Source organism: Phascolarctos cinereus, unplaced genomic scaffold (assembly GCF_003287225.1).
Source record: "Phascolarctos cinereus isolate Bilbo 61053 unplaced genomic scaffold, phaCin_HiC Scaffold_2;HRSCAF=192, whole genome shotgun sequence".
Taxonomy (NCBI): domain Eukaryota; kingdom Metazoa; phylum Chordata; class Mammalia; order Diprotodontia; family Phascolarctidae; genus Phascolarctos; species Phascolarctos cinereus.
The window spans coordinates 213,639,775-213,658,335 of record NW_027555625.1 but is presented as its reverse complement, the minus strand read 5'-3'; the positions used below and the strand labels follow the sequence as shown (position 1 = coordinate 213,658,335).

The window sequence follows — 18,561 nt, the reverse complement described above, 5'->3', positions numbered from 1 at the left end:
CACATCAAGGCTATAATCTATTTAAACCTGGGTGTCACTTTCTAAGAGCAGTATGGATAACCTATAACACACACACAAGAGGTTGATTGAGATAGTGAGGAATCCAAAAGCATGTCATGATTAATGGCTGGGGAACTGGGGCTGTTTCAAGAAAAAAAAATATTTGGAGGAACATGGTTATTGTCAGATGGAAATAGAGAAAAGTGTTGTTGTTGTTGTTGTTGTTGTTGTTGTTTTTTGAATTCTAGTAACCAAAACCAAGACTAACAGGTTGAGGCAGATGTCTGCTCAGCATAAGAAAACATTCTAACAGCCAGAGCTATCTGGCAGTGGAACAGGATTACCTTAGGAATTAGTGAGCTTGTTTTCAGCCTGAAGTTGGAATGCCGTTTGCCAGTGGTGCCAGAGCAGGGACTTGTGGCTATCAGTGCCTTGGACTTAATAGATGTTTGTTATTTAGTAAATGCTTCATATTTGTTCAGTTATGTAGGAAGTTCTGATACTACTTATGGCTCATAAGTGTTTATAGTTTTTATATTTATGTGTGTGCGTGTGTGTGTAGTATATTCTATACTAAGTGAATTTAAAGTATATTGTTCGTTTAATTAACTAGAGAGACTTATAGTTATAATTTAATATGTAATATATAGTATAATATAATTAGATTTTAATATTTAATTTATATATGCTCTTGCTGGGTCACTATTTTTATACTGCACCAATATTTAATTCTTAATCTTTTTCATGAATCATAATTGTTTTCTCACCCCCTCTCTTCTTCCCACATTGAAATAAACAGGAAAACAAAACCCTTGTAACAAATGCATAGGTTTTTTTTTCTGAGTTACTGTTTTTCTACTCTCCACTCTTTTTAGTGGAGTAATCAGAGGTCATCTTAATTTAGACCCTATGAGCTCTTCAAAACTCCATGTCTTTAAATCTTCCCTGAGCACGTGGGATTTATTTTCTATTTCTCTGGAACTTCTTTTCATTGGAACTCCTTCCCTGAGGCTGAGCTAGCTTGGTGGTCTGTGAGTGAGCAAGCCCACCTCACATAGCTCCAGAACAGACCAGACTAGTTCTATCTAGTTATCCACTTTGGCCATTTTCTTGCCATCTGCCCTCATGTATGCGTTCTCTCGATCCTCCACACATCTTCCTACAACCTTCATTTTCTACTTCATGTTCTAGGAACCATGATCAAATCAGTACTAATATCGATTTTGAAAGTGACTCACTTGACTCCACTGTAGTTCTGTTCACCGTCCCTATGACTTCTCCTTTTGTTTTTGTATCTGCAGGGTTTAGCACAGTGCTTGGCACAGAGTAAGTGTTTAATACATACTTGTTGATTCATTGGTTAGGCAGCTCGATCATGCAGTGGATAGAGCACTAGACTTGGAATCAGGAAGACTCATCTTCCTGAATTCAAATGTGGCCTAAGGCATTTATTAACTGTATGACCCTAGGAAAAATCACTTAACATTGTTCACCTCACTTTCCTCATTTGTAAAATGAGCTGGAGAAGGAAATGGCAAATCACTCCATTATCTTAACCAAGAAAACCCCCAAATGGGGTCATGAAGAGTTGGACATTACTGAAAATGACTGAACAACAGAAATTCAGCAAAATTGTTTCTAACAATATTCATTATTTTCTCTGCATTTTCAACACACACACTTCCCAACAAACACCTCTTCCTATAAAGCGTATTCTGTGAAGCAGCTTATTGACTGTTAAGAGAAGGAGGGGTGTATGTCCTTTATCTTTAACAGTATGTTTTTACCTGATAGTTTTGATGAAGATTACTTTATGATATATTTATTATTGGGAGGGCCAATCCTCTATCATTTGTTGCTATTTGTAGCTTTTGCTGGCTCTCTGGGCTGTTGTTGAATGGACTTTCCTCTGCTGCTGCATCCTACTCTTTTCTGTTTATCTACCATACCAGTCCTTGGCAGCACATGGAGACAGCTTTGGTTCCTGGGGATCAGTCCATGGCAGTGATTGTAATGATGATTGGAACTATAAAAGTTCTAACATTTTCTGAGATCTCTCTTATAGAATCTTTTTCTGTTTCTCTCCCTACTGGCCACTGGGGAACATGTATGGTTATGGCTCAGTGCATTCTTCTGGGCTGTTTTTCTCTAGCACGGTGTCTCAGGAGCAACACTGGTTCTCACCTCTGCCCTAAGTCCTTGGATGGAAGATCATGCAGGTAGTGGGAGCATCCTGTAGCTGTATCACAGATATCTTACAATGCCTTTTGCCTAACTCTTCCTCTCTTCAGTTACTGTAACTTATTACTATAGCTTTCTCTTCTTCACCTTTGATTATAGGCATGAGCTGGTACTTTGTCTCTGCAGAATTTTCTGTCTTAGTTCTGAGGGTGGAGGAAGAGCTTATGCCCATGTCTGACATAGCTGTGCCTCTGGGCCATAGTGAGAGCTGGATAGCAACCAGTAGTGACAGTAGTAATAGAATATAACTAGTAGAGGTCAGATTGTATCTCATTTTTTTTTTCAGTGCCTGGCACAATATAGGAGCATAATAAATTGGTGTTGATTTATTCGTTGCTAGCTGTAGCAGCAGCTGCATCCCATGGTTTTTCCTCTCATTTTGGCCACAGTTCTACAGTTTTTATTGGTGATTGATGACAGGTTTTCTTGCCTTGTGAGTACAATAATATCTTAATGTCTTCTCTTGTCTTACAGTGATGAAACTAGAAAATCTATTGGCCAAGGAGACATGTGGATACCTGAATGTTCAGTTCCATCTTGAGTGTGCGCATACATATTTGTATTATTACGAATATGCAAAAGCAAAAGACCAGTTCAACGTTGCTAAAGACATAACCACACTGAAAATTAATTTGACAGGTAAAATCTACTTTTCTTCTTTTAGAAAATTTATGACCAATTTATATATTCACATTTTAAAATTAAGGTTAATGTATCTTTGTTTTATAGTTGCTGAGCACTTTAGCATACCTATTTTACCATGCTCTCCCATTCCTGTCTTTTCTATTTTCCTTTTCTATAAGCAGGGCTTAAAATTTTATAACAAATATGCCAAATTTAAATATGTACACTCAAATCATTAATGTCAATAAGATGGTTTTATTATTCAGTTTTATTTGACAAACTTTATTAAAGTGCTGCTATGTGTGAGGTACCGTGCTAGTAGGTCTTGGGGATGCAGAGTCAAAAATGAAAAACTTCTAATTGAAAGAGCTTGTATTTTTTTAATTTTAAAATTTTAATAAGTTTTTATCGATATTTTCTGTTTCTTATATCACCATAATATACCATGTGTCACTCTCCTTACCCCTCCTAGAGAGTCATGTAATAGAACAAATAGTATTTTTTAGAGAGGAGGAAAAAAAAGTCAGCACAACTGATTGATACATTGAAAAAGTCCAAAAACATGCATTTTGTAATACCTGTGGACCTCCCACATTCATGAAGGAGAGGTTTAGGGGTGTCTTATATTTCTTCATTCTATTCCCACTTGATCTTTATAATTTTGTTGTAGTTTTTTCCCCATTTATATTGTTGTGGTTACTGCATATATTGTTTTCTTGACCCTTCTTACTTTATTCTGCTTCTCTGTAGTCATCACACACATAATTTCTTCTTTTCTTAATGGTATTTTATTTTTTCCAATTACGTGTAAAGACAAATTTTTTTTTAGGCAGTTGGGGTTAAGTGACTTGCCCAGGGTCACACAGTTAGTAAGTGTCAAGTGTTTGGTCTGAGGCTGGATTTGAACTCAGTCCTCCTGACTTCAGGGCTGGTGCTCTATGCACTGCGCCACCAATTTTTAACGATCATTTTTTATAAGATTTTAAATTCCAATTTTTTTCCTCTCTTTCCTTCCCCTCCCTCCTCCCTAAGACAGTAAGCAATTTGATGTAGGTTATATATATATGCAATCATGTAAAACACATTTCCATGTTAGTCACATTGTAAAAAGAAACAGAACAAAAGGAAAAGACTGTGAAAAAAAATAAAGTAAAAATAGTATGCTTTGATTTGTATTCAGACTCTACAGTTCTTTCTCTGGATGTGGATAGCATTTTCCATCATGAGTCTTTGGAATTGTCTTGGATCATTGTATTGCTGAGAAGAGCTAAGTCTATCAAAGTTAATCATTGCACAATGTTACTATTACTGTGTACAGTGTTCTCCTGGTTCTGCTCACTTCATTCAGCATCAGTCCATACAAGTCTTTCAAGGTTTTTTGAAATCTGCCTGCTCATCATTTCTTATAGCACAATAGTATTCCATGACATTCATATACCACAACTTGTTCAGCCATTCCCCAGTTGATGGGCATCCCCTCTATTTCCAAATCATTGCTACCACAAAAAGAGCTGCTATAAATATTTTTTGTACACGTGGTTCCTTTTCCCTTTTTTATGATCTCTTTGGGATACAGATATAGTAGTGGCACTACTGGATCAAAGGGCATGCACAATTTTATAGCCTTTGGGCATAGTTCTAAGTTGCCCTCCAGAATGGTTGGATCAGTTCACAGCTACACCAACAGTGTATTAGTGTCCCAATTTTCTCACATCTTCTCCAGTATTTATCATTTTCCTTTTCTGTCATATTAGCCAATCTGGTAGATGTGAGGTCTTACCTCAGAGTTATTTTAATTTACATTTCCCTAATCAATAGTGATTTAGAGCATTTTTTCATATGACTATAGACACACACATCATTTCTTACAGAACAGTAATATCCCATTACATTTATGTACCACAATTTGTTTAGGGCAGCTAGGTGGCACAGTGGGTAACAAGAGGACCTGAGTTCAAGTGGGCCTCAGATATTTACCAGCTGTGTGACCCTGGGCAAGTCATTTACCTGTTTGCCTCAGTTTCCTCATCTGTAAAATAAGCTGGAGATAGAAATGGCAAACCATTCCAATCTCTTTGCCCAGAAAGCCCTAAGTGGGGTCACTAAAGAGTTGGACATGACTAATCAACAAAATCACCACAATTTGTTTAGTCATTTGCCAGTTCAAGAGCTTACATTTATAGGAAGACAGTGGAGTTTTGCCTTGGCCAGAATATTTCCCCATCATTCTTTGGTGGGTTTTGGGTAGGCCCTGCTGTGTCCTTTGCTAAGACTTGATTGTCATCCATAGAAAAGCACTCTAAGCATAGCAGGCACAGTCGAGATTTAACTAGTTGGCAGCAGGAAAAAAAGAGTTGCAAAATAAAGGATGGAGTAAACGTCAAAAAAACCCCAGGGTTGTAAACTGTATAATAGACATGCCTTTAAGTCCTTTAGACCTTGTCTTGACAATTGTCTGAGTAGCCCTTGAGCTGAAGGAGCAGCCATCATTGGGGAATAAAAGCAATCCCAGGGAGAGGGGTCAGATCGAAGCCCCTTAAGGTCACAAATAGGCCTTGAACTTGAATTAGCTGCTGTGATTAGGTACTGGAATGAGGGAGAGGGTTGGGTAGTTGGCCCAGTCACTGACTGCTGCTGTTATTGGCTTTGATTTTGCATCATGCATCCTTTCCCTGTGTCTGAAAATTGTGTCCTTATCAGCTAAGTAAACATGTGTACGTGCACACACACACACACACACACACACACACACACACACACACACACACAGAACTTTGCTCATATTTGGTAATCCATTGTCATCATTGTAGCACCTGACAGAAGGGCTGTAACCATCTACTGTATCTTGTTTTTTTTTTTCTTGTTTATTTATTTTTAGTTTCAACATTCACTTCCACAAGATTTTGAGTTCCAGATTTTCTACCCTTCTTGCCCCTCCCCCCACCCCAAGACAGCATGCATTCTGAATACCCCTAATCTGCCCTTCCTTCTATCATCCCCTCCCCTATACCCTTCCCATTTTCCTATAGGGCAGGATAGATTTCTATGCCCCATTGTCTGTATATCTTATTTCCAAGTTGCGTGTAAAAACAATTTAAACATTTGTTTTTAAAACTTTGGGTTCCAGATTCTCTCCTTTCTTCCCTCCCCACCTATCCTCATTGAGAAGGCAAGCAACTCAATATAGGTTATACGTGTGTAGTCTGCATCTTGTTTCTGGCTGATGATGCATTGAATTTTATTTTCTAAAATTATAAAGCCCTTTTTCCCTTTCCTCACCTCCCCCTCCACTAAAGAAAAAAAAAGATACATAGTATGCATCTATGTAACATAGGTACATAGTCAAGCAAAAGAAATTTCCCATATTGACTGTATCCAAAATATGTGTCTCCTTCTACATATTTAGATTGTTTCTCCTTTATCAGGAGGTGGGTAACATTTTTGATCATTGGTCCTCTGGAATCAAGATTGATCATTGCATTTGGCAGATAACGTGTCAGTCAGTCAACAAACATTTATTGAGTGTCTACCATGTGCCAGGTAGTATGCTAGGCACTGAGGATATAGGTACAAAAAATGAAATAATTCTTACTTGCATGGAATAAATGTTCCCATAGGGGAGGCAGCAATTATACAGCGTAATTATAAAAGTGAATAAACACAAATACATATGAAATATTTCAATAAAAAGTAGATTGGAAAGGAGGGTACTAGCAGTTTTATGATCAGAAAATAAGATTCATGCAAAAGTTGGTGATTTAACTCCATCTTAAAGGAAGAAAGGGACATCTTGAAGTGGAGGTAAGGATGGGTATGTTCCAGGCATCAAGAATGGTTAGTACAAAGGCAAGAAGATGGGAGATGGAGTATTGTGTGAGGATTTGGAAGAAAACCAGTTTTGCTAGATTGCAGATTATGGGAGAGAGAAAGTCATGTCTGGTAAGACTGGAAAGAGAGTTTGAGCTCAGGTTGTGAAGGGCTTTAAAAGTTAAACAGACGAGTTCATGTTTATTCTAGAAGCAATATGGAGCTTCTGGAATTTATTCAGTAGGTGAGTGATCTGTCCAGATCTGCACTTTGTCAGCTGGCTGTGTGGAGGGTAGATTGGAGTTTGGAAAGACTGTGGGCAGGGACATGAAGTAGGAGACTCTCATAGAGGTCTGCGCTAGAGATGATGAAGGCTTACACTAATGTGCTGTCTGTGTGGTCAGAGTGAAGGTAGATGTTATGGGGTGTTGTGGAGGCAGAAATGGCAAGATTTGGCAAATGATTAGCTATGTCTAATGAAGGAAAGTAAGGAATCAAGGGTAATGCCAAGATTGTGAATCTGGGAGACTGCAAGATTGGTGGTATCTTTGACAGAAGTAAGGAAATTTGGAAGAGGTGATATTTTGTGGAAAATATAATGAGAGGTTGAGATTTAGGGCACATGCCAAAGTTGGCCTTGGCACCACTTTGTTAGAGACTGGGAGAAAGGAAGTTGGAGATGATGTGAAGGTGTTTTGAAATGATGAGACTAGGAGAAGAGGGAGCTCACATTGAGTAGCTCCAAATTTCTCAGTACAAATAAGAGGCAATCTTCAGTTGGGAGTAAGAGTAGAGGAGAGGTAGAGGACGCTTGCAGACTGAAGAGAAGGTTTGGAATAACTTCTGTGGGGAGTCAGATGGGGAATCAACTGGGAAGGAGTAAAGGGACTATCTTACTGCAATAAGGATACAGTTGAGGCTACATGACAGATTTGTAATATGCTTACTCAGTGTGGTTATGAGATAATAAAGACAGAGATTTGAATTGGGAAGGTGGAGGTCAGTAACATTTTTTTTCTCATGTAACTTTTGTTCTTGTTTAATTTCATTTTTATGCCGACCTGGAGGATATTGGGAAAGATGTGGGTGCTTTTCAGCCTTTATTTCCGCATACTTTGTGCTTTAAAAAAATATTTTTTGGCAGTTCTACAAATGACTTTTGGGAAGACAAGATCCTCATCGTGGGTTAAATGGGAGCAATAAGGCATTTTCTAACACTGTTAGTAACCTGAGACCAAAAGTTTTGAATCAACCCAACACAAACAGTCAAAAATCTTAGCTTGAGGACACTCTAGCTGGCTTTTGTTGACTCTTCTCTGCTGGGTTCCTCTTTCTCCTCTTTGCCAGATATTATATTGTTTTGGCTTTAAGGCTCCCTCGTTTTTACTGTCTTCTCTCTACCATCTTCAGAATTTAAGTTCTTCAAGACCATCTGTTGGGTTTCAGGGTTTATATCCTCTGTTTGGGGGGGGGCAATTGCTGGAAAGCCTGTCTCTGATAAAGAGAAGCTAAACAGCTCTTTTTATCTGTAGCCAAAGCTGGAAGCCCCCGCACCCACCCTTTTATTCACTGAGTACTAGTTGTTGCCCTTCAGTATTTTAAATTTCTTTTAAATTTTAGATGTTAAGTTTTTATCTTTTTTTGTTATACAGTATTTCCCCTAGCATGGTTATTTATCTTGAGTATGATTTTGTTTTGTACTGAATCTGTTTTATCATCAGTTTCTTCTTTTGATGCATTAAAATTCATCTCTCTTATACAATTGAGATAAAATTGCCTTCTATTTTTTATAGATTAAAAAAGCCCCAGACTTTTTGCTAGAATTTATTGTGGTACATGCCATAAGATGTTGCTCTAAATTTATTTCCATGATATTTCCCCATACAAGTTTCCCATTTATTAAACAATGAATCCTCTTCCCAATTTTTATTTTTTATGTATTTTTTTTCAAACACCAGTCTCTCTGGGTGGATTTTAGGTCAAGGACATCCATTCAGTTACAATGATCTGTATCTTTTTTTGTCCAGTTCTTAGTAATTTTGATAATGGCCTCTGCATGTAAATTTGGTGCCATCAGATTTTTTAAAAACTGCCTCCTGATGTTCTAAACAAATAAAAACATTCAGGTCTGTCATTCAAAAGACCAGATATGATTTTTTGGGGGATGGAAAAGGCCAATCATTACCCAGAACTGACTCTATTATTGGCAAGTCCTCTGAACATCCATAGAATTTCCATGTAAATTTTGCTGTCATTTTACCTAGGTCAATTAAAAAAAACAATGTCACAAGCAAATAGGAACATTCAATTCACTTCATGTTATTGAGTATCCATCTTGTGCCAGGCACCTGGAAAATATTGCCTGCTATAGGGAATCATTCTGTATTTTGACTTTGTGAAGGATATATTGTATCGTAAGGAGCAATGATAGTCTAATGTTAATCCTACAAATACCTTTTTTACCTTGTTGTGATTGATAGTATTTCTGTCCCCCACAATCTGTGAAATAGAAGTGATGAAGGTGGGTACCTTTGTTTTGTGCCTTTTTTTTTGTGAGGATACTTCTAATGTTTTGCTGTATAATTCTGGCTCTTGGTTTTAAGTGTATACTTTTAATTTTTGAGGAAAACTGTCTCTTTTAGGTCTTCATTGTGTTTTAAACATGAATGAATTTTGGATTTTTTAAAGACCTTTTCTGCATCTATTGATATGATTAGAGATGATGGTGCTTGATCATGTCATCAGTATTTTTAACTCTGCAAACCTTTATTCATTGCTTATTGTGTAAAGAGGACTTCTAATGACCTGAAGGGTAATACAGAGGCACCTGATGGGCATCAGTAGCCTGTAACATATTATCAATTGATGAATTGCATAAAAGAAATGGCATTAAAAGTTGACATCTGAGAATGAATTAGAAAAGGAGTTGGGCTGGCATATATCAAGAGTGATAGCTTTAGAGATGCACTGGTATCCATGGAATATTAAAAAACCTAGAGCAGGGGTTCTTAACTTTTTTTGTATCCTAGTCCTTTGGCAGTCTAGTGAAGCCAGCTTATGATCCTCTTAGAATAATGATTTTAAATTCGTAACATAAAAGACAGGATTACAAAAAAATTAAAGATAGTTATCAAAATATTTTTAAAAAAATGTTAATGGACCCCCAGTTAATTCTAATCTGGAAGAATGTCTTTAGTATATTAGGCAGATCCTTTTGAACATTTCTGGGGAAAATAGGGACAACAGCCACAAAGGATTATGGGATGTGAATGGGTTGTGATTTACCCAATTGAGTTGTGTCACCATACCAATGAGATCATGAATCTGTCCATCACAACATTGATATCATAATTAATCCTTTTTTTTTTGTTAACATAATGTGACACTTTTTTCTTTTAATGTTATCCTTGCAGGCCTGCTATAAATCTTACTTGATCATGATGAATTATTGTTTTAATATTTCCATTATGCTAGCTATTATTTTTATTTAGTGTTTTCATCAGGGACTGTGATTTCTTTTTTTAGTTTTGTTATTGCCAGCTCTTATATGCAGCACCACATCTATATCATAAAAGGTATTAAATCATTTTCCATCTTTCTCTATGGAAAGTGACTTCTCTATAGCTAAGTGGTATAATGGATAGTGTCAAGATGAGAGAGTTAGGGGAGTGACAGATATAGGAAACTTGAAGAGGCAAGAGAAGGTTTGGAACAGTGATTATGAAAAATGATTAGGGAGGAAATAAAAGAATGGATTGCTATAGGGAGGATCTAGTTAAAGCTAGGTAACCTCAATCTATAATGTACTTAGCCATGCAAACTTTTGACTTCCTTCTGTTGCCTGTGGGTAGGAGTGAAGGAGATAAATGATTGAAATGATTATAGGGCAATGTTTTGGTAATAGGTGAGGGGAGCTAGATGACAAGGTAATACAGGTAGTAAGTAGCAGAACCAGGAAATAAATCCAGGTCCTCTGACTCCAAATGTAGTTTTTTGTTTTTACCGCTGTGCCACTATTTCTTCTCTGTGCCAATCAGTACAAGATGTTCTGTGTGATTTCACATGTGTAATTGATATCATTTTGCTTGCCTTCATAGTGGGTGGGGGAAGAGTGGATGGGATGGAGGGAATTTGGAACTCAAAATTTAAAAAAAATATATAAAAATGATAAATTTGAAAATAAAAGCCTGAACTGAGGTGAGTTGCCCCTAAAAAAAAAAGTGGTCTCCCTTTCCCCCTACTTTCTCTTCCTCTTCCTTCTCTTCCCTCCTCTCTTTTTCTTTGGTCTCTCCTTCCTTCCTCTCCCTCTCTCCCTCTCTCCTTCATTTACTCTAGCGTGGACGTGACTATAGTCAAGACAGATTACGAAGGACAAACTAAGAAGCTGCTAGAATTAATGAAAAATCTTTTTCCCTTTTCCATCTCGCACTGATTGGCACAGAGAAGAAATGGTGGCACAGTGGGAAAAACAGAAAACTGGATCTGGAGTCAGAGGCCCTGGATTTATGTCCTGGTTCTGCTACTTACTACCTGGATTACCTTGAGCAAATCACTGAAACTTTGTGGGCCTCAGTTTTCTCATCTATAAAATGAGGGAGCCTGAAGTGCCTTTTGCCTCTAAATATATGAATGATTAGATGATCATTTGACTGTGAATCTTTTAATTTCTTGTATCATTTAAATATTTTATAAATCTAACAGTAAGTGGGGTGAGGTAGACTTGATGGTCTTTTGGATCTGTGGCCTCATGGAAATGTTTGTTGAAAAAAGTTTGCGAATTAATATAGCCGTATAAAGCAAAATTTTTTGAGGATCTTTTAATAATTGGGTAGCGTGCCTCAACAACAATTAAGCCGTTGAATCTTATTTTTTAAATAGGAGCTTTGGGGAAAAGGACTCGGTTTCAGGAGAATTATGTGGCACAGCTTATTCTGGATGTACAAAGAGGAGAGGACAGCCTTCCCCATGATGAGCTTAGCCCAGCACCTACTCCTCCGGAGAATTTAACAAAGGTAAGCCGGGAAGCCAGTTGGTAATTACTGATCTTTCTAGGCTTAACACTCTCAATCACAGAAGGCTAGTGCAGAAGAGCACTGAATTGGTAGCAAGAAATGTAGACTTAGCTTTTACTTTGTCTAAGACTTCTGAAAGGTCATCTTTTCTTTAATTCTCTGGCATACTCTATTTGAGAAAGAATGGAAACTGTGGTGTTTTATTAACTTCACTATGGTTTCTAATTAATATAGTGTTACCAGTCTAGCTGGATACTGTCCCCCAGGTGGAAATGAACAAAACAAACTAATCTCAAAGTCATTGTGTTCATTATGTTGTTGCTTTTGTCTCTCTTGTATTTGTTATGGAATCCAGAAACATACTTCTTACTTCATTGTTTTCACAAAGTATTTATGGGCTCTTTCACTGGTTTTATATTTTGTGTCACATTCCTCTGAGTCATCAGTGGGTGGATTGCCAAGGATGCCATCTGTAGCCTGGCCCATCAGTTATCCTTCCTAATATACAAAGTCAGTTCTTCTCTTTTCATTGGCTTTTAGCATTTGTCTTCCAAAAAGGCACTCTTCCCTCCCTTTCTTCATGCAGCCCTCCTTTCTCCCTCCCCAGTCCCTCATTTAATAGGATTATAGATTTTGAACTGGAAGGGAACATAGAAGTCATCTGTTCCAACTCTTCATTTTAAGCATAAGGAAAACATAGCTCAGAGAGGGTAAGTTACTTATCTGAGGCCATAAGGCAATAAATGCCAGAGTCAGGACTGGAGCTTAGTGCCTCTAACTCCAAATCCCATGTTCTTTCCACTTTAGAACACTACTATCCTTTGGGAGGTAGTTGTATAGGCTTTATTTATCTTAAAGGCACAAATCCAACATTGTAGGGAATCTTTTGTTGATTCCTAGTGTGATAAGCTGGTGCTCCCTAGCCCTTTTCACTACTTGACAAACATATCAGTGTTCAAATTTATAGTGATCCACTAGAAGTGTTCTGTAGAGGTCCTTATTGTGACTGATGAGAATTGGCCTGGGCTAATGGTAGAATGTCGGATTTGCCATTGAAGAGAGTCCATGCGTCTGTGATAATAAAAAGAGACAGCAGTCATTCCTTTACATGGCTTAGATTAGATGCCATAGGCCTCCTGCACTCATAGCAGGTGGCATCTTGATTTGGTAAGGTAGATGGAGGAAGAATTATGTGTAGTTGGGCAGATAGGGAAGAGCAAAGAGGGGCAGGATGAAGCTACTGTGGAGTAAGATATAGGTGCTGATTTTTTTTTTAAACTGCACTGTGATTGATGTAATTTAGGCGATTAAAGATAATATCAAACAACCAGCAAGCATTTAGTGAATGAATTGAATGATCTCTTTTCCTCTTTCCTGTTTTTTCCCATAACAGAATCTTGAGCTAAATGATGATACAGTATTGGATGAGATAAAGTTAGCAGATTGTGAACAATATCAGATGCCTGACTTATGTGCTGAAGAGCTTGCTGTTATCCTGGGAGTCTGGTAAACCTTTTTACTTTAAATAGATCATATGTTGTTGTTCTTATGGAACGCTTGGCATTTGAGAAGACTAGCATTTTTAAAAATTAATTAATTAATTTTTAATTTTCAACATTCACTTTTATAAGATTTTGAGTTCTAAATTCCTGCCCCACACCAAGACAGCATGCAGTCTGATATAGGCTATACACATACAATCATATTAAACATATTTCCACATTAGTCATGTTGTGAAAAAAGAATTAGAACAAAAGGAACAGAACAATCAGAACAAAATGAGAACAAAAAAAAAAGAGAAAATAGTATGCTTTGATCTACATTCAGACTTCATAGTGCTTTCTCTGGATGTGGATAGCATTTCCATCCTTAAAAAGACTAGTACAAGGATTTTTCTTTTTTTTTTTTATAGTGGGGGTACGAATGTAGAAGGGAGAAAAAATAGGGGGCAACTAGGTGGCGCAATGGATAGAACACTAGCCCTGGAGTCAGGAGGACCTGAGTTCAAATGTGACCTCAGAAACTTACTAGTTGTGTGACCCTGGGCAAGTCACTTAACCCCAATTGCTTCACAAAAAAAAAATAGAATTTTTTTGTTCATTGATAAAATAAGAAAAACTTAGTTAATTAAAAAAAAACCCAGAATTGCATAGTCTTTTGAGATTGATAGACTAGTATTTTCAGGTACTTATGAATAGGGGAATCCTTGAATACCTTTAATTAAAAAAACAAAAAAGAGTGAGTGAATTAGTCAAGGGGATATGACAGAGTATCCTCAATCTTCCATCTCCCAATCACCAAGAAATGTTTCTTAACCCAAGTGATACCTTACTTGGTAGAATATGAGAGGATGAAATAGATTAAAAAAAGAGGAAAAGAACCAAAATGGACACAAAATATTTATAGCAGTTCTTTTTTTGTGGTGACAAACAACTGGAAACTAAGAGGGCCCATCACTTGGGGAATGGCTGAATAAATTATGGTGTATTACTATAATGGAATGCTATTGTTATCTAAGAAATGATGTAGGGGATGGTTTCAGTGAAACCTAGGAAGCCTTGTATGAGCTGGTAACAGAATGAAATAGTATAACCAGTGGAACACTTTATGCAAAAACAACAGCATTGTAAAAACAAACTTCTTTGAAAGACTTAAGAACCAACCACAATTCTAGACAACCAGTGGTGAAGCATGTTACCTACCTCCTGACAGAGAAGTGATAGATTCAGGATGCAGAATGAGGCTTATGTTTTTGGACATGGAATTTGTTTTGCTTGAATATTTGCATTTGTCAAAATGGTTTTTCTTTCTGTACTTTTTTTTTTTAGTAGTGAGGATGTGGAGGTAGAAGGGAGAAAAAATAGATTTTTTTTTTGTTCCTTGATAAAATAATAAAAATTTAATAAAAAAAAACCCCACAGAATTACATGGTTGGCCAGGATTTCCAACTAGTTCAGTCTGTACTTTATTTTATTTAATTTTTTTTTGGCTTTTTGGTGAGGCAATCAGGGTTAAGTGACTTGCACAGGGTCACACAACTAGTAAGGGTCAAGTGTCTGAGGTCAGGTTTGAACTCAGGTCCTCCTGACTCTAAGGCTGGAGCAGTATCCATTGCACCACCTATCTACCCCTCAGTCTGTACTTTAAAAGGAATCACCTTATTAACCCTTTTTCTTTCCTCCTTCTCACCCTTCTGATAAGCAATTACTATCTAGTACTTAGAGACCCCAAGTAATGGGCAACTCATTACCTTTTGCTTTTGCCTAATCCACATTTGTACAGCTCTCGTTGTTAAGAAGTTTTTATATTACGCCAGTATTTACCTTCGTAAAATTTCTACTCATTACATTCAGTCCTTTCCTCTAATGCCAAAGTTTAATCTTGCTTCCACTTGATGGCTCTTCAGGTTTGAGGAGGCTTGATTTTGTCTGTCCTGGATTTTTCACTGGACCCCACAAATATTAATCTATTAAAGAATAAACTCTGTGAAATGAGTCGTGTAGCATGTTAGCTGTATATACTGCTTCTTCATCTTTGTGATCAGTTTTCCTTCCCCCCATTAGTGACAATAATACTGAACCCCAACTAACTAGGAACCTCTATTAACTTGACTTACTGCAGTTGTCTTTTAGGAGACTAAACCAAATCATAAGAAAACTCTCAGTAACTGCTATTTAACAGCAAAACAAAAAACATTCTTCCATCCTATATCTTGAGGTTAGTATACACAGTCACCTCAATTTCTTCTACCTTTTGTAGCTATAATAATACCATTCTGTATTGAGTGATGTCCAGAATCTTTTGAGGCCATGTGAAATTTATAATTACTGGACAAGAAAGTATTCTTATATATTTTAGAAAAATTTGTAACAACAAAGTTTAAATTAAAAAAAAATTCTGGTTCATTTTCAGGTTTTTAAAAAAATCACTTAAACAGGATGTAGCCATTCCCAGGCATTCTGATTAATAAGGTTTTACTGTCTTAGTTTTTGAGTTGGGAATAAACCAAAGATAATTGAAGCATCCATGTACTAAGAAACTTCAGACTACATTTTATTTTTTTTAAATAAAGAGTTTTGTTCTTAAAGTCTCTTTGACAATAAACGTGTAAATTCATGAGGCAACTCTTCCATAGTAGACTCTCAGCTCTGCGGCCCTCTTACATACATGCTTGATGTTGTCACAAAGTTATGCTGAAATTGGAGTCAGTGCCAGGTCTCCCGTAGTTCAAAGCATTTAGTTATTTTAGACAGAAATAGATTGGTTTTTTCTGCATAGATTCATATACACACATATCCACATACTTGTGTATATACACATGTATATATATTATATACATTCATACACATATATCCACACATATATGTATATATACACATGCACACATGCATATACAATCAAATGCTATTATGTTTGTAAAATGCCAAGTCCAGCACCTGGTACATAGTAAGTAGTTAAGAATTGCTAGTTTCAATTCTCTCCTTATGTACACACATATGCACACATTCCTGTGGCATACTGCTTTTGTGTTTTAATCAAACCAGTTCTGTAAATTAGAATTTTTTAAATCAATATACTTTTTTTTTTTTGCAGTACAAATTTCCAGAAGACCAACCCAGTGCATAAGTTAACTGAAGAGGAATTGTTGGCATTTACATCAGTACGTAATCTTTTCTTCTTTAAAAATTTTTTTTCATTTCTTTGTCAGTTGTTTTGCCCCTTCCTTGAGGCATTCTCCCGTGGTCAGAGCATGTCAAGAATGGAAGTAATGAGAAGTAGAAGCAGAGTTATCATCCAGGCATACTACAGACCACCCTGATAGAAGGATAAAATAAATAATGTGTTCCAGGAACAGCTCCCATTCCTGGCCCAGAGGTGTGATATAGAAGTTATGGGAGACTTCTGTAATTTAGTCGTTCGCTGTATTCCTTTTTCTGTGCCTATAGTAGAGCAGTTAATAATTTTTTGGCTTGCCTTAATGATAATTTCTTCCTTGAAAAGTTCATTAAAGCAATGAGGACAACTATTTTTTATTTCATTTTCAACAGTAAGAAGCAGTTGGTTTGTTGATGTTGAAGTGAAAATGAACTTTGGAGGAAAGTGACCATTTCAACTTATAGTTATTAATAGAGAAAGAGATGAAAGCCGGCTGTAGTTTGAAATGGATTCTAGCTTTTGGGATGAAAGATTTCAAAGGATTTAGAAAAGGGACTTCGTGAACTAATGTTTTACAGGGAAGTCAGCCCAGAAAGGTATGAGCAGCAATCAAAAATGAAATTCTGAAGATACGAAGAGAAGTAATCTTGATGAGCAAATGCAGTGTTGGCTAAAGAGAGCAATGTAGATTGCATGGAGAACTGATTGCTCAAACTTAGATTTTCAGAAAGCACATGTAGAAGATTAAAGCAATGGCAAGTAATGGAGGATGAATGCAAAAGTATGGAATGGTCCTATAAGAATCATGTTATGAATGCTAGAGCGTTAATGATCTGAGGTTGGTAAAGAATACTAATTAAAAAAAAAGATTTCTGAGATTTATTTGGGAAAAGGAAGAAAATCAGGGAAGGAAAAGAACTACTCCTTGACTTGTATGAGAGTGATAACCAAAGATGGAAAAAAGTCAGAATTTGATTTTAGCTGATTGGTTGTTTGACAGGAAGAATTTGTGTTCTGTCATGGATTTTACAGAAATGGGAATACAAGATAAGTAGGGCAATAGAGACCATGTAGTTGCCTTTAAGCCACCAAGGTTTATCGATCTGGAGCATTAAGGTCCTTATAGGTCATCTAGTGCATTCTCCTTATATAACAGATGGAGGAACTTAGATGAAGAGAGATGGTGACTTCTTCAGGATCATGTAAGTAGTACGTGGTAGTACCAGGATTTAAACTCAGGTCTTCTGATTCAAGAGACTGTGGCCTTTTCACTGTCGTATAAAATGGAAAAAAACTGTTGAATAATTAGGCAGCTAGGTAGTGCAGTGGATAGAGTGTCAGGTCTGGAGTCAGGAAGACTTACCTTTGTGAGTTCAAATTTGGCCTCAGACACCATCTGTGTGACCCTGGGCAAATCACTTAAGCCTATTTGTCTTAGTTGCCACATTTATAAAATGAGTTAGAGAAGGAAATGGCAAACCTCTCCAGTATCCTTGCCAAGACAACCCCAAATGGGGTTACAAAGAGTCTGACACAACAGCAACATTCATCTCTAAGGGGCAGCTGAGTGATGTAGTGGGTATAGCACTGTGCCTGGAGTCAGGAGGGTCTGAGTTCAAACATGTCTTGTTAGCAGTTCATCTGAAAAGTTTTAATGTACTGTATATACGTTCAGTATGACTCAGTAGTGTAATATGGCATCCCTCAAAGCTAATGCAGTCTTTTGTTGCTATAAGAAAATACTTGTGTCGGGCATAACATCTTTGAAAGTTACATGTTGTATTTATTACATAGTTAAAAGGGAAGGCAAGCTATATATAATATTCTCAGTTTCATGTACGGTCCTCTTTCCGTTTTTCTTTGTATGTGGAAATGCTAATTTTATTTGCGTTTATTAAATCCAGAAAAAAACCCCCAACTAACTAAAGGGCCATGCACAAATCAATTATTATTACTTAAGATGCAAATTGTCTTATAAAACTATAAGCAGTACTTGTATTGTTCAACTATTTATGTATCTCTACATATTAATAAATAAAATGACAGTACTAGGACAATTTTAAAGCAATGTCCTACAAATGATAAAATTAATTTTTCAGTATTGAAGAATCCTTACTAGCTTCCTTACTAGCTATAATAAAAAAAAAAAAGGTTTTAGTGTCCAAATCTAGGGACATGATAATCCATCTGTACTTTTCTGGTCAGACCACATCCAGAAGGC

General features: G+C 36.8%; 1 protein-coding gene across 2 annotated transcripts in view; it reads left to right on the top strand.

The window, feature by feature from the left end:
• Nucleotides 1-18,561, top strand: part of TTC27 (tetratricopeptide repeat domain 27) — a 246,620-nt gene that overhangs the window by 52,563 nt on the left and 175,496 nt on the right. For both annotated transcript variants that reach the window (XM_020972342.2, XM_020972341.2), the window contains exons 6-9: nt 2,716-2,880; nt 11,551-11,684; nt 13,078-13,190; nt 16,278-16,344. In XM_020972342.2, coding sequence (XP_020828001.1) covers nt 2,716-2,880; nt 11,551-11,684; nt 13,078-13,190; nt 16,278-16,344 — 479 coding nt within the window. The remainder of the gene's footprint in view (nt 1-2,715; nt 2,881-11,550; nt 11,685-13,077; nt 13,191-16,277; nt 16,345-18,561) is intronic.